This window comes from Melanotaenia boesemani, chromosome 6 (assembly GCF_017639745.1).
Source record: "Melanotaenia boesemani isolate fMelBoe1 chromosome 6, fMelBoe1.pri, whole genome shotgun sequence".
Lineage (NCBI taxonomy): Eukaryota > Metazoa > Chordata > Actinopteri > Atheriniformes > Melanotaeniidae > Melanotaenia > Melanotaenia boesemani.
Window position 1 is genome coordinate 16,874,561 of NC_055687.1, and position 16,374 is coordinate 16,890,934.

The following is a 16,374-nucleotide window of genomic DNA, read 5'->3' on the forward strand; positions in this document are numbered from 1 at the left end:
AGATCATGTTTGTCCTTAAGTCTAATAAATGTTTATATTCCCCCTGTATCAGAAATCAAACAAAATGCCTGAATACCTGACCAGTGTTTAAAACGATTATCCTACTGGGCTGGAGCAAATTCTTTACCATATGCTACCCACCATAGCTGTTAAGTCTGATTTCATCATTTTAGTTTTTCACATTCCTCAAACCAGGTATTTAGGGGTAATCTTGTCCAACAGTTTAGATTTTTTTAGGTCCATCTTGCTAATTTCAGTATATTTTTTAGTACCATGGCAATGATAGCCTTGTGAAAATATTTTGTGTCTTTAAATGCTTCCTTCAGTGTATCTGTTGAACAATGCAGACATTAGAAATATTAGAGTCAGGACCAGTGACAAAGCCTGAGGTGTTTAATAAGTCCTCAGATCGGTGCTAAGCTGCAAAACATGGCAACAAAAATCATCTCACATTTCAACAAATTCAATAGCATTTTTAAAAAATGATACTTAATTTAGCAATGCAGAGACAACATGCTGTGACGCATTATATATGTGTGTATTTTGGTCAAAAAAACAAACAAAAAAAAAACCCCAAAGATGCTCAACCTACCTGAGCATCGAGAATGACTTTTTACCAACGGGATGACTGGAGGTGATGATGAGCTGCACTCATGAGTAAAATCAGTCAAGTGTTAACTCCATTACAAGGGAGTTCATGCATTTCCACACACTCACCCGATGCAATAAATTATTGCTGTGCTTTACAAATTTGATTCAGTTCAATGAATCTGCACAATTTTGGATATGACACGAAATTTTAAACTTAATGCAGAGTTCCTGAACATGTAACTCTTGATTGTTCATGTTTTCATTTTAATTATAGATCATGTTTTGTTCTGCCAATTAAAAGGTTTAAGTTGGAGCACCTCCTTCCATCCTTCCATCTTGAGCTTTAAATGAGCTCCAACATCTGTTTGGACAACTATATATACAGCACATGGGTTAATTTATGTTATTTTCATGCAGTCTTCCATTTCCTCAAAACTTTCACCTCTGTACTCCATCTGTCAGTGCTCTTTGTAGGGTGTTGCTTTTGCTCTCTCCACCGATCCAATGATGCCACCGTGTGGTACAAAATGGAATTACACCAAAACTCACAGCAGGTCTTGCCACTCCAGTTACTTGGCTTAACAATTGAATCAGTTTTCAGAGTTGTCGGAACAGGGAGGGGCTTGCGGGAGAAATAATTTTAACTCCACAGTTTAATGTCAGGTAATCGAGAAGGGCTACTCTTTAAGGTAACATGAAAATGTATGATTTTAATATTTATATTGTCTAAAGCAAGCAAAAGGTTACAAAAAATTAGAACTGTAATGGTGGGATAAATCAGTTTAGACTGTAAAGATTTAGAACGTAATTTTTATTAGGATTTCAATTTTTGAAATGACTAAAATGTTACCATCTTACATACAGTCTCTGAGGCAATCTCAGTATGAACTTAATTTAGTTGTACTAGTTGAAAACAGAGGGGAAAATACTGGGCACTGAAAGATATTTTCATCACATCTGACTTGAGCAGGCACAGTTATTCACTAACAATGCTGACTTAAGCAGATGCTGCCCATGTTTGTTGTGTGTAACAGTGATTTATGACAAAATGAACTGTGCCTGGCTCTGGGTAAAGTTGGTGTAAAGTCAGATCAAACAACAAAGTACTTAAATGTCATAAAATACAATATTCTTAACTGGTTCAACATCATAGTTGTCAAATTAATGCTATCAAAGAGATGTTTATAACACACTTTAGACATTGACATGGTAGAAGTTGTGCGTATATAGTTTAATTAACAGTGATAGCAGTGGTAATGACAAAGTTAATTTTTTGTGAATGTTCTCAGGCACAGTACAGAAGGAAAAGTATAGGTACAGGCAACACATCCTGTCTGGTAACAGTTAGCAATTTCAGATCTTTCCTGGGAAACTTCCAGTCTCAATCTGCTCGTCCCATTTAGCCACCTGCAAGAGATGTGAAACCACAAAACAAACATATAAACCTTAAATCCACAGCAGTTTTTTTTTTTTTTTAACATTTACAATAACACTGAAGCAGTTTATTTTATTTTTCTTCTTTTTGGATGTGACAGACAAAATAATTTCACAGATATTATATGCCACTTTCAATGACAACAGTTGCAAAATATCTCAAAATAAAAGCTTGGATTCATATTGTGAAGAACACACAAAAGCAGATCAAGTAGTTACAACTTAATGTAAGTATTGGATGTTCCAGAAAGCCTCCAATATCCTTTAGTTAAATAACTAGCAAATGGCAGGAAAGGAAAAATAATAATGTTGACTACCAACAAGTGTTGTGTTTAAACAAAACAAAGTTAAATATGAGCAACTGACTGTCTTTATGGAATAAAGAGCGGTCTGGTATCAGAGCTGTAATACTATACTTACCCAGCTCACAGGGCATAGGCTCTTATAAACCCTCTGATACCAAACACAAGGGGACACATCCTGGTCTTTAGCAGACAGGGCCTTGTTGCATCTGTGGAAGTCTGAAGCAAAAGAATAAAGTATCAAGGTTTATTCTTGAAACACTGTTCATATGGAGATTGTCAAAGATGTAAGACATTTTGAGGACAAACAGTACCATAACTCGGAGCTTAGTTTAAAATTTTTATAATTTGTTTAAAAAAATGCTGTAGATAGTCTGACAAATGCTCCATTGTTTACATAAAGTATCTATTATTGAGTTCAGCTACCCATGGTTATACATTTCTTGAAGAGCTGGAAAGTACATATATATATATATATATATATATATATATATATATATATATAGTAGCAGTCTTCAGTGTACCACAAATAACATTAACCAATGTTTCTAGTTCCACGTTAATAAAGAAGGTGAATTACAAAAGATCTGGGAGTCATTTACTTCCAAAAGCATCTAACAAACGATGCAAGCAATAAATGGTGCATTAATTCAAGTCTTGTGTAAAACCTTACAAATGCTTAATGACTAGCAAAATGTTTAACCACCTATCAAAATGTGAAACTGCCAGTTTGTCGTTGCTAATATGCAGTGCAGGGGGAAAAAAGTCAGCTATGAATTACTCTTGACAATTATGAATTCATCTTGAATGCGACAATGCCACAGCATTAAATAGCTTTGATTCATATTGCCTGTCCTTGAACACTAACATGTATATCAATACATGTTAGGATATACTGATCCATCTCCTTACCCAGGTAGTTCTGGAAGCAGTTGCGGGTCTGGTTTGTGTTTGGGAATCGGGCGTCAAAGGGAGCCGTCCTATAGTTTTTGAGCTTGTCCTCCACAGTGTCAGACATGTCTCTATGATTCAGTCAGACTTCTAAAGGATACTGTGAAGAGGCATAGTCTTGATTAACTTGAAGCTAAAACAGAAACATCTTCAAAATTCCAAGTTATACGATAGTGAAGTAATTAGACGGAAATAATTTAATGCTATTTTGGTTACAGCTAAGCTACAATAATAGTCAATTTTCAATTCAGGAAGCTTTCAAAGACATCAGCGGTTTCTTACTGCTCGAGTGTTATGAGGATTTTGTATGAAAGCTATAATAAAGTTTGAATTTTGACCCAGACAAGTAAAGCTATAAACAAAAACAAATATTAGGGGTGCGTTTCGGGCATTTAGGTTCAATTTCATGTTAGCTCAGGTCGCCAAAAACGTTAGCTTATGCTAGCTGTTAGTCTGTTACTAACGAGTTAACGTACCTCAATTTGATAGTTGACTAATACACTGAGAACAGCTGCTAGTTATTTATGTTTTAAAGCTTTAAACACAAGAGAAGCAAACACGAAACATTTAAAGATTGTAATAGAGAAGATTCAACTTTTCAGCTAACCTTGGGAAGTCAGTTGTGATGTCCTCTCGGAAAAATGTCTTCCTCCGGTGCCGCGCAATGAATGCTGGGATAGGAGTTGGTACGCATGTCCGTTATTCTATTAGTTTTTATGGGGCTGTTGTATTTAGTGTAATTTATTATTCGAGATAGCTTGTTTACTCTTCGAAGCTATTTTCTTTTCCCTTTTTTAGATTTTTGTTGTAGTGTTGCTTAAAGTTATTTAGTGACCAGTGCGATGATAAAAAGGAAGTTCCTTTTATTTATTTATTTATTGTGTGTGTGTGTGTGTGCGTGTGTGTGTGTGTGTGTGATGGTGGGTGAATGAAAGCTAATAGTCTTTCATTTTATGGTAGTTAAGATGGGAATTATGGATGTATGTTAGTGACAGAAAGCCACAGCTCAATACTGCAAAAGTTGCTCAGTGAAACTGTGATTCTTACCTCTGTGTTTGGTGCTACCCCAAGAAATGAGTATGCCCCTTCTGTTTTAACCAGGGATCTCTAACTCCAGTCCTCGTGAGCTATGGTCCTGCAGGTTTTAGATGTCTCCTACTACAGCACACCTCTGCACAAGCCTTTTAATAACCTAGTGATTTGAGTCAGGTGTGTTGCATCAGGGGAAAAAAAAATCCAAAACCTCCAGGACAGTAGCTCACGAAGACTGGAGTTGCAGTAACATATGACCACTCTGCCTGTCTGCTATTATCAGTTTATGCAAAAATGGGCCTTACAGTAATTTACACATTGCGACTTTCCCTCTGCCTGCTTACTTAAGCAAATGAGCATCATCATGACATAAACCACAGAAGAAGTGCAGATTTTGAAATTGGTACTGACCTTAGACTCAGGGGTCTTCATTGTTTTATGGAGGGGAAGTTTACCTCCACTCCACTGGACATCAGGCAGTACAGAGGGATGCCTACACAAGTTTTTTTTTTTTACCTCTTTACAAGCACAGTGCCAGTTTGTCTCAAGTTAGTTTAATATCAAATAAGCTAAACAAACAGCAATAATAATGTACAAAGCTAGAAATAATGCTTTAACCGACCACATACAAAATATGTTCTTTAACTGTGAAGGGGGATACAATCTGGGGGGGAAATTAAATCTAAGGATTTTAAGTGGGAGAACAACTATGAAAAGCATGTGCCTTACAGTATATGGTGTAAAATTATGGAATAATCGAAATAAAGAAATATCAATCAATCAAAAAGCCTTCCACTTGTGCCACTCAGGATACCAACATTTTTGATGAAACACTTTTGTTATCTATACTGTCCATATTTTATCCAATTAATCAAATAACTGCAGTCTTTTGGGCTCAGTTTAGGAATTTCAAACCTATGTAAGACATTGCTTTTAGTTCCAGACAGGATGCGAGTTATTCTTTTTGTCAAATAGTGTAAATTTCACGATTCTGAAATTTGTTAATTCAAGCCACAAGTGGCTAGGAAACTGTTATGATGTAAAGACTTGAGCTCAAATGTATCCAGAGTTCCTTTTAAAGTCATTTGAAGAAATGTTGTCTTTTGAGATTTGGAACCCAATATGCAAATGTAATTTAAAATTATATTGCATATGATTCAATTATATTCTGCTCATAAGAAATATTGTTTATTTTATATGTACTGACAGTAATGCCTAATGACAAAATCAGGCTAATGTTATCATATATGTTTATCTTGTCTGCATTTCAATAAAAGTAATCTCTTTTCTTGTTCTTTGGTCATTGCAGGATCTTGGAAACAGTGGAGAGACCTTTCAGATAGAATGTCTTCACCTGTTCTGACAAACTTGGTTTTACTTTGTGGACCTGAGAGGCAAGAGCTCACTAGTTGGGACACTGGGACAGTGTCATGTCTATTTTCTATCAGCATCTTCCTGTTGAAGACTAGGTCAAAGATCACAGGTGTCTACATCAAGCTTCCTGTCTCACTGTCTGCATTTTCCTTCTTCCTCTTTCCAGCAAAACCTCACATTTGGGCTCTTTTCTGGGTGTTTTGTGAATAACCTTTTTTCTCATCAGAATTTATTATACAGCAACACACTTCAGAATCCATTTAGGCCTTTAGACTGACTTTCATGTATCTGAATATATTAAATTGACAGTTACAGCTAGTTAATTCACACAGACTAAAAGAAGATGTCTAGATCCCTGAGCGGTGTACTTAAAGATGTATAAAACACCAGTTTCTGTGTGCAAATTTACCCTTCCCTCACTTCCCTCACCAATGTCTCCCTCTCTTTCTCACTCAGTCAGGATATAGGTGTTGTCCAAAGCAAAGGAAGGAAATTCTGTCACTTAGAACAATGGGCCTGTTACTCTATCTATAGACCCAGAGTGACTGCAAACCAGAGAGAGGGAGACAGCAGGTCTTTTGCACTTTGAAAGAAAAACTAAAGAAAATTAGTTTCTATTTAAAAAAAGAGAAAATTAATGGATTATAAGAAATAGAGGTGCCTTTGTACAAGTGAGATGAGTCGAGGCCTTTTAAAAATGGATTTTCATCTTGAGGAGAAGGAAACACACATGGTTCTCAGGTTACTTTAAGCTACGGGTTTACATTTAGGTGTCAAAGGATTACAAAAATAATATACAGAGTTCAGAAGTAACTGTGGGTAAGTTGATTTTAAGCTTAATAATTTAAAATAATTGAATTTCTTTCTTGTGAAAAAGTTTGAGTTGTTTAAATTATTCAGGGCATGATATAGAAAAGAAGTCTAATTAGATATTTTCATCTTTTCTGCCTTGCATGATAAAGGGTACATTTATAGTGTGGTTTCCTATGTCAAAATGTTACTGGGAAGATATGCTCAAAAATCACTTTTTTTTCACAAAGTTGCAAGAATTACATTTAACTTCCAAATTCTGATCATAGGTAAAATAAATCAGGTGTCTACATTCAGAAGTTATATGAAAAACAGACAGGCAGTGACCTTTGGAGTGGGTTTTTCCCTGTCACACTGCGACAGCTGGACCCGAGTCCTGCAAAACATGCTTCCTGTTTGAGAATGGGAAATACACAGTCTGATTTTCAGGGGCTTTTTTTTAAAGGGGGGGTTGGGTTCTTTTGTTTGTTTTTACCATGTTGACAACCTTCTCCAGGTATCCTGTTGATGTTTTTTGATTGTGACCTCATGCCATTGTTATATTGTTTCAGTCCTGGCATTGATGACTGATGATTGTATATTGACAGAGACCTAACATCAGTGCATTCTGAAATGTGCCACATTATGTTTTGCATGCTATCTGTGTTCTTCTGTTCAGATGGAGGGGTCTGGCAGTCCTCGCTTTAGAAAGCTTCATTTCCCAGTGGGTTTGTGGATCAATTCCCCAAGAAAACACTTTGCCAAACTTGGAGGTCGTTGGCCCAGCGCCGTCTCTGTCAAGTCAGTCCGAAATTATATCCCTTTTTTTTTTTAATCTCTAGTTTCTTCATCATGTGTATTTATATGGGTCATTACTGAAGGTCATTACCATGGTAGAAATTAGTGTCTGATAAGTGGCTTCAGTTCTCTGTGTTAATGCCATCTTATCTTACTTCCACTGCCATTAGTATGCGTTCAACCCTGTACACTTCCCGTTTTATTTTAGTCTTTCTTGGTTATCTGTCATAACTCTCAGCTGACTTGTCCCTTCCTCTCTTCTTCCTTTCCCCTCCATCTGTCCCCCAACACTCCCTTCTGTTATTCCCAGGTCAACAACCAGCTCTGACGCAGTCTCACTCCACGAGGCCCCCTCTGCTCCTTCCTCTTCCCTTTCTAATTCCACCCCTTCGCTGGCTTCCCCGTCCCCATCCCCATCTCCTTCCCCGGCCTTCCTCAGGCCGCGTCCTGCTGGCCCCCAGTCTCGGGCAAAGCGCCTTTCTCACCTCTTCCTGAGGGGGCGCTCCAACAGTGACCGGGACCGGGCAGTGGGAGAGAGGGAGAGAGAGGTATGGGCTCATTCAGCAGCCCCCTCTACCCACTACTTGTCCCCTGCTTCTTCCACTGCCCCAGGCTTGATCAAAATCTACGGAGATGCTCTCTCCAGTGGAGCAAACTATCGGTCCTTGTTGGCCAACATCCACTCCACAGCCAGACAACTCATTGCCCAGGTCATCACTCGCTACACTGAAAGAGAAAGGGAAGAAGCAGATGATGCAGGTATGAACACGAGATATTTTCTTTCATTTTGACCTCTGCTGCAATCATTCCTCACTTACAAATTTGTGACTGGTTGGGAATGACTTAATGGGAAGAGGTGGATTATGGAAAATAATTACTCTTCCTGTTTTCTTCCTTTTTTTCCTCTTCTTGCATTACACTCTAGTTCTCCAGAAACACAGCCCTGAAGACTTCCTATTGTGTGATGTCATTGGAAAGCCCATCCAGCAGCCAGATGGAGCTATCAAATGGGAGACAGAGTGCCGGAGAACTGTTGCCCCATGGGAATGTCCTTTGTTGTTAGTGGACATGTGGAGGCCTAAGGATGGATTTGAGCGGCGCTTTGAAATCCAAAGGAAGGAAGACTATGAGAGAGAGGAAAGAGAAAGAGAGAAGGAGCGTGAGAGGGAGGGGGAGAGCTACCAAGGTATGTGTGAGACTTAACAGATATGTAACAGCCAAAGGAAAGTCTGGTACTTTATACACAAAATGAAAGGAAACTGATGGGTGCTGTGGTTGTAATGGGTGCAACAGGTGTACGCTGGCGGCGCAACAGGATGGCATCAGGAGGAGTGCAAGAAGAGAGTGAGAGTGGTCACCGTGGAAGAAACACGGAACTCCGGAGGAGCATCAGTGACATGAACCTGAGTCTGAGGCGTCGCCAGGGCAACCATGTCAGCAATGATCACCGTGGTTCAGGCAACCGACCTAACAACAGTGGAGGGGTGCAGGACAGGAAGAACATTGTGAGCATGATCAACCCACAGCCAGGAGAGGTAATGGGCATGAGGGCAGACTGAATTCAACTTTATACTACAGCAAAAAACACAACACCAGAGAAATGACAACAAAAAGAAAAACATGTCACCATTTTGCAAAGCAAGATTTTATTTCAGATAATACAACAGCACAACAAAAAAACAACATTTCAGGAAGAACAAAAGTAAAACAGGAAACAATGTGGAAAAACAACTTTTCAGATAGCAAAGCATTTAATTAAAAACAACCAGAAACGAAACATCAGTTCACAGAACATTTAAAAGCACAGCTTCTCTGACAACACAAAAACATTTTGTCAGAAAACACAACAAAATTTCACAAATCACAAAACTGAAAACATTTTAGGAGACAATATTTCCTAAAACTCAAAATATGATTTATATTGCTTGTAAAATGTTGTGTTCTGTTTCATTGCATTCTTTTGGGAGGGGTTGTGTTTTCTGAAGTTTATGTTTTATAGATCTTTCTTTTTCATTGTTTTGCTGCTTTGTGTTGCACCTTAGCGCCACTTCATTTAACTGAGATGTCTTCAACTATTCCTTCAGATCAGAGCATCAAGAGCCGAAGCAAAGGTTGGATGGACGAACCAGCCAACAGACGACGAGAAGGATTACTCCACCTGTGACCTGGAAGTGATGTCACAAAGTCTGATCCTTCCACCCACGGACAGACCCTACTTCCTGTTGCTGCAGGGTTATGATCAGAGCAAGGCAAGACATGCTGACAGATGATATCACATAAAGAAATACAAACAACATCAACAACAAAAACACCAACATGTATATTATGTAAACACAGTGACATCCACATAAACACATAAAGCAACATGCTCTGATAGGTAGACATGTAAATGAGGTGTAGTGGAGTTGTACAGAAAAACATGCATGCATACACCCGGTACATGACATCATACCTGTATGTTTGTAATCACCACATACCATCAGGATTTCCATCCCACTACATTCACCATCCAGCACAAAACAGACTCAAAGCAAAACAATGTCTCAACAATTTACCCACCCAGTACACAAAACCCCTCTGTGCACATCACTCCATCACACAATGACCTCACACAGGTCTCTATTGTAGCAAACTGTGACACACTTGACTCCTTATCAATTGCCTTCTGTCCAACTTACCGTCTGATGGAAGGCTGATATAAGCCATAGCACTTAAGAGATAACAGACCTCCCTGATTCTCCACTGTGTGTTTTGTGCAGGATTTTGTTTTGTACATTATGACGGGACATACACATGTGTTTGGGAGAAAACCCACAATAAAGGAGAGAGAGAAGGATAGAGAAAGAGAGAGGAAGGGGAAGAGGCCTCTAAAGGTGGACACATTTCTATCTGCCCCTGACCTTTTAGCCAGGCACTTACTGATCAGGAGAGATGGTGCTGTTCCAGAGACACCGACTGGACAAGGTACCAAACACACTAGTATTAAAAGCATACATATTGTAAAGTTTGATCAAGTCTAACCCAAATCTCTATTTATTCCATTGCAGCTCTAATGCGGCCCTTCAGAGGAGGTGCTGTCACTCACAATGGAGTGGCCCTTTACAGGGAGGCAGTCTTAAAGCCTGGGGATGTGATTGGTCTGGGGGACCACTTCCTTTTCTTGTACCGAGACCCTCGTGTGAGTCCAGCTCCGCCGCTCGCACTGACGCTGCCATGGCAGGCTGAAGCCTCCACTACCTGCTGCCCTTCAGGACTAGTGGACAGACAGGAAGCACTCAGGCAGTACCTGGGGTCTACAGAGGCAGTTCTGAAATTCCACCCTCATCATGCAGACGCCTTGTTACAGGTGAGACAAAGACAGTCGACCTCAATAAACTATTTAGTTGTTTTTATTTAGTTCCAAAATGATGATGGGTGTTATTTTTTCTTTTCTTTTAGGAGATAATTTCCAAAAATTCCTCTCCAGACTCCAGTGGTGGGCCTTTAGCTCCTGCCTATCTCCTGTCAATCATGATAGATCATGCCTCCAAACATTTGGACCCTGCTCTCACGCCGCAGATTTTACTTAAGTCAGCAAATCTAATTAAGGAAATCGTGTGGGTAAGAGAAAAAGACAGAGAAAAAAAGAAAGACAATAAAAAACAGCCTGGTGTATAAATTGAGCCTTGGGCTTAAAACTGCAATAGTCCATCTTCAGCAATATATGCCCCTATGTCACCTTAATTAGAATAGGTGTTTGTTTCTACTAAAAACAGAAAAAAAGGGAAAAAAACAAACTGTTTTAAACCAATCTGTCCAAATGAGAATGAGGTATTCTGAATAAAAGTGATGGGCCAACCATGCTGCTTCTGTAGCTAGACAAACAAGAGCTCAGGAGATTAAACAATAAGTACATTTCTAACTTTCTCAGTGGTTCAAGAATAGTTTAATTGTGGAACAATTTTTTGTTGGATAGTATTTCATGACACCATGGCCCTGACCACATTGAGAAAAACAGCAGGTAGGCAGAGTGATATGATCTCATTCAGTCAGACAGAAAAACCAGCGAACAGACATTTGTCCTTCGTTGTGGCCTGCTGGGTTTTGAACAGGAGTAAGGATGAGCTGAAGTCACTTCCCTCCTGCTGGAAAATGTGTGGTAATTGTCCTGGCTGCAGGGCTAGACTCTGCTCCCCCTCATCCACCCCCACACTGAGATGTGTCTCCTCTCTTTTTTCCTCCAACTCTCTTCACAGGATAACATTAAGGAATTTGGGGATAAGCATCCCACGCAAAAGTAAGAACATTTTTGCTCGACGTAATGTTTCCTCTGCTAAGAGCTCTCCTACTGAGTGATTCATGAAACATTTGTGCTTGTGCTGTTATGTCTTTGGGAAATTTTTGTGGTATGATGAAAGCATTGTAATGTAGTGATGTTGAAAAATGTCTGGAATATAGCTGGATAATAATAACTCAGTCTATTTTAACTCACAGCATGGTGTGTTTCTCCTATAAATCACAAACAAAACATTGGCAGAAGAATGGCCACAATAACATAACTTTAAGGTTATCTCAATTGTATGTGCAGTTCAACAGAGCAAGAGGGAGAAATAAGCACACCAAATGTCCAGAAGCTGTCATCTGATCTGCGACCCCTCATGTTCTGGATGTCAAACGCCACAGAGCTTCTAAACTTCTTCCAGGTCAAAGTTGAAACCATGGAGAAAGAGTGGGAATTTGAAGGTGAGAAATATTTGAAAGAGCAGCAGAGTTCTTGCAGCAGATAGGCCCCTAATTGATCTTACTAACTATTTCTTGGAAGCTCCTGGGGATCCAGTGTTGATTGCTGACATGGACACCTGTTCAGAAGCTCTGGCACAGCTGGATGATGTAATTATGCACACCTTCCAGCAGTGTGTGTATCACCTCACCAAGGTAAAAAAAAAAAAAAAAAAAGCAAGCAACAATGCATACTTTAAAGGGTCACAATAACCTGTTTTTGCAGTTATTATTATTATTTTTAAAGAGCATACTATACATTTATATGTCATGCTGCATGCAAGAGTCTAACTAGATTTATGAACCATTTTTTCTGAAGGCATACTTTATGTTCTCTTAAACCGACTCACCACCTTCCGTAATTGTTTTTGTGTACACTGTCTGCAGTTATAGTTATAGTAGTTATGCTACTCCTCACTGGTCTCAAAATTATTAGAAAACTAAACTGTAGTTAGGATTTTGCCCAGTTTGTTTATCTATTTTTCTTTATGGAACAAATAAGCAACTTTGAATGAAAATGATCAATACTGGTTTTTCAAAAATATTCACCGACCATAACTGCAATCTTTCCTTTTAGCCCCTGCCATGAGACTTTGATTCATGCTGTTTGTCAGCATCCATCTAGCATCCTACCTGTACTCTGAGCTCTCTCCAGCCAGTAAAAGTTAGTCTGATGTTGACTCGTATTATTTTCTTTTCCTCTCTTCCTCTGACAATGTTCTCTTGTGATTCTTTGATGAATAAGCCATGGTGCACATTCAAATTAGCTAGTGTATTGATATTTAGTTGTTGGCATGTGATGTGTTATGTAAAGCGAAACTCAGCTAAAATGTGATGTTCCAGGCTGGAACACAGAGTTGTTAGGTGTGGTTTCTCAGCCTCAGGATGCTGCTGGGCAACGGGGTGCCAGGAATTTACATAACAAATGTCAGTGCCACTAACAAATAAGGGGAGGCCACGTCAATATTGAATCATTTTTTAGGCCTTTTCTGACCGAGTTGATGATAACTTGCATGCATAAGATGACATGTTGTTTTTCATTAAAATCATGCCTTCTTAAATACAATAAGTTTCTTCTTGTGCCAGTAGATGAAAAAGTGTGTTTTGGTAACTGGCACCAGGTTAAAAGGATGATTTTTTAGTCCCATCTTCAATTTGGAAATATCCAACTAACTCAGCGGAAAATGGTTTGGCCTTGTAATGATAGCAAATTGCCCCTACTCCGTCCATCATTCCAGCATTTTTTCATTTCATAAACAAATTAACTTGAGTTTCTGTTCTGTTTTTCCATAAAGACCCTGTACTCTCTTCTGCCGGCTCTTCTGGACACTAACCCATTCTCCAGTGAGGAGAAGGAAAAAGAAAAGGATGGGACTCAGGGTGCAGAGGGAGAGGAGAAAAGAGAAGGAGAAGTGGAGGATGTGTCTGCTTTACCTCCCAAGGTTGCTGGACTGGTGGAGGTGTATCGCTGCTCCCTGATGCTATCTCGAGAGGCGTGTCTGTCTCCACCACTCACCTCCCAAACTTTTGGCTACCTCTTCTTCTTCACCAACACTTCCTTGCTCAACACTCTGCTAGAGAGAGGTGCGAGGGCACGGGGTAAAACAGTCCTCTGTGGCTTTTGCATAGCATTGTGCCACAAAGACCACAAGTGCTAAATTGTTGTTTAATAGAAGTACCATAGATACACTAAACAATCACAAAGCAATATTTACTAAATTTATCTAGATTCACTTTTTGAAGAAATAAGATGATGCAAGCCATCTTGCAAATATTATTAATCTACTGTCTTTTTTAAATACAATTATCTTAATAGTTTTTTATGCTTTCTTCTCTTTTTGTTTCTTTCTCACATCCACTTCCTACAGATGGATTGTTTTCATGGTCCAGAGCAGTCCAGATCCGTACAAATCTAGACCTTGTTCTGGACTGGCTGCAAGGGGCAGGCTTAGGAGACATAGCCTCTGAGTTTATGAAGAAACTGTCAGTCACTGTCAATTTTTTGTGTGTTCCCAAAACACGACTCATCCAGGTGAGACAGCTACATGTGGAGCATGCCTTTTCCATTTTATGCCAGAATATTAACATTATGCTTCATAACCTGAATAAAAATGAATATGCATCTAATTTGATTTGCAACAATCCAACATGCCTGTGCAAAAACAACCATTAGGAACCAGGAGGAGTTGTATTTATGCAGCTATTTCCACAGTTGGTTACCAGCCTGTGTGTATATGACAATCTCCTCTGCATGGGTTAGATTTTAAAGGCAAATCTGAATCACAGTGGAGAAGGAGGAAACCTAAAAGTTGAATTAATCTTTCCAAACGTCAACCATCCTCCTAAGATTCTCCTAATTCTGCTCGAAGGCTGACACATAATGCTTCATGAGATTTTCTTTTTCTTTGGTTTGTTGAAAAACTTTTTGTACATGTGATGGTCATAAGATTTAACCAAGAGTCCACACCAAAGGTAGTTTTTCTCTCTCATTAAAATACACCCCTTGAACTGCCTGAACAGCTCCACTGTAATCGAGGCTTTTCCTCCTTTATTTAATTACATCAATGTGAGACACATTTGCATAAAGTCTGACTTGTTCATTATTTTTGACCAAACTAGGCACACTGGGCTTTTCAGGAAGGTATAATAAAAAGGACACAAGCTAAATAGAAGAACTTTAAACAAAACTTGACAAGAGATGCTGGTGAAGTTAATCTTATTGCTGATGTATGACTGCTTCAAAAGTACAGACCCCTGGCTTTTAAATTGGGTGTGGGGAGCCACTAACAGTCTCTGGTTAGATGATCTAAGCGTTCAACTTAAAGAGTATGGCTTTAACAAATCTGAAATGTACTTTGTAGCAGAGCTCTAAAAGTTAAAAGCAAGATTTTAAACTGGTTTTATAAATAAGCATAACACAGACTTTTTAACTTGCCATCTTCCAGTCATCCTGGAACAGTCTGCAGGAAGAGCATGCATTGTTAAGTCCTGCCCAGCTGCACCACCTGCTCACCCATTACAAGCTCGGACCAACCAGAGCTCCACCTGCATCCTGGGCTCCTCCGCCTGGCACAGAACTGAGTGGAGGTATTAAATAGACCGAAACTAATAAAGGTTAGCATTTTTTTATTTAATTGCAAGGCTATTATTTTTTCAACCATGTCTCATTTTTAGACATATTTGAGAGCTTTCTGGACCACCCTCCTCTTATCCTGCCAAATGAGACTCCTCGCCTCGACCTCTCCCAGCCAATCCCAAGCCCTGAGCTCCAAAAGGAAGTTACACGTCTCCGCACCTTCTTGTGGGGACTCGACCAGGATGAGCTCCCTGCCAATCAGAGGACTCGGCTTTGAAGAAGCCCATATTTGTCTCTCTATAGAAGTTTCACAGAAGTTACAAAAACATATCATCAGAAACAGGAATCTGCATAGATGAGAAATGCAAACTGGACACGTTTTCTGTTATTTCATTGCCTGGCTTTTGTTTTTAGTGACATCTTCATATCATTTAATTTAGGCCTACTCTTTTTAAAACTTTCAAGTTAAACATTTGTACTGGCTTTATTATGGGATTTATTTTAAAGCAGGTAGTAAAAATCCATGTCTGTTTGGCCAAGTAGTGTTGCTTTACATGACTCTTTTACTTGGCTTCCATGTATGTTTTCAAACTACTTGTTTTCAATAAAATGCTGAATTCTAGTCTGAAAGACTTACAGTTTCCGTATGGTCTTTGACAAGCCCGTTTCCCACAGCAGGGCCCCTGGGGCTTGGCATGCTCCTCACTTCCCTCACCAAAGAAACATTCCACAAGGTGGCAATGCAGGACGCATTCCTCTTTGACACGAAATGATGAGTCTGCAGGTAGAATTGCTTAAGTAAAGAGCTGAAACAACTACATTATCATCTGTTCCAAAGGAACATTCTCATTTCCTGTAATAATGGTACCTTTTTGCTCAGGGTTGTGACTCAGGCGAGCAAATGAGCCTGTGATGACCACACTCAAAGGTTACCTTTTACCAAGGTGAGCTGTTGTAAAGGCCAAATCTGGTGAATTAAAACCAGAGGTTTCAATTTCCCTTTGGTTGATGTGACACATTGATTAGTACTGTGTTTCCACTTTCATCAGTGTGGTTCAATGAAAACCTGTAAAAAGTCTATTTAATTTTACATAAAGTTAGAAGTATCTGTCATGTTCAGATAGCAAACAGTTGATATTTCATTTGGAGTGTGTAACTTTAGCTTTTTTATCCTAATTTTGTCATATCCAGTCAATTTCACTGTCTAGCCTGCCAGATGTCTTTAGAAAACAGTTCACCGCTTTCTTTGTTTTGAGAGCGAAGCTCTAT

General features: G+C 39.2%; 2 protein-coding genes across 3 annotated transcripts; one reads left to right on the top strand and one right to left on the bottom strand.

Annotated features, from left to right (window-relative positions):
- Positions 1 to 1,387: 1,387 nt before the first annotated feature.
- LOC121642364 (cytochrome c oxidase subunit 6B1) lies at positions 1,388 to 3,963 on the bottom strand. Of its 2 annotated transcripts, none has more exons than XM_041989068.1 (4): positions 3,886 to 3,963; positions 3,240 to 3,378; positions 2,446 to 2,546; positions 1,388 to 1,998 (listed from the first exon to the last, which is right to left on the bottom strand). In XM_041989068.1, exons 2-4 carry the CDS (start codon positions 3,343 to 3,345, stop codon positions 1,945 to 1,947), a joined length of 261 nt encoding a protein of 86 aa, XP_041845002.1. In that variant the 5' UTR covers positions 3,346 to 3,378; positions 3,886 to 3,963; the 3' UTR covers positions 1,388 to 1,944. The 2 variants fall into 2 exon arrangements, with proteins under 2 accessions (XP_041845002.1, XP_041845003.1); XM_041989069.1 differs by lacking the exon at positions 3,886 to 3,963 and adding an exon at positions 3,755 to 3,872.
- Positions 3,964 to 6,258: 2,295 nt separating this feature from the next.
- rasip1 (Ras interacting protein 1) lies at positions 6,259 to 15,722 on the top strand. The gene is made up of 16 exons (XM_041988689.1): positions 6,259 to 6,503; positions 7,153 to 7,274; positions 7,582 to 8,030; positions 8,197 to 8,457; positions 8,565 to 8,806; positions 9,356 to 9,520; positions 10,031 to 10,235; positions 10,319 to 10,617; positions 10,710 to 10,871; positions 11,507 to 11,547; positions 11,839 to 11,993; positions 12,073 to 12,185; positions 13,325 to 13,613; positions 13,898 to 14,061; positions 14,975 to 15,116; positions 15,204 to 15,722. The coding sequence occupies exons 2-16, from the start codon at positions 7,153 to 7,155 to the stop codon at positions 15,380 to 15,382; spliced, it is 2,988 nt and encodes a 995-aa protein (XP_041844623.1). The 5' UTR covers positions 6,259 to 6,503; the 3' UTR covers positions 15,383 to 15,722.
- The last annotated feature ends 652 nt before the right edge of the window (positions 15,723 to 16,374 follow it).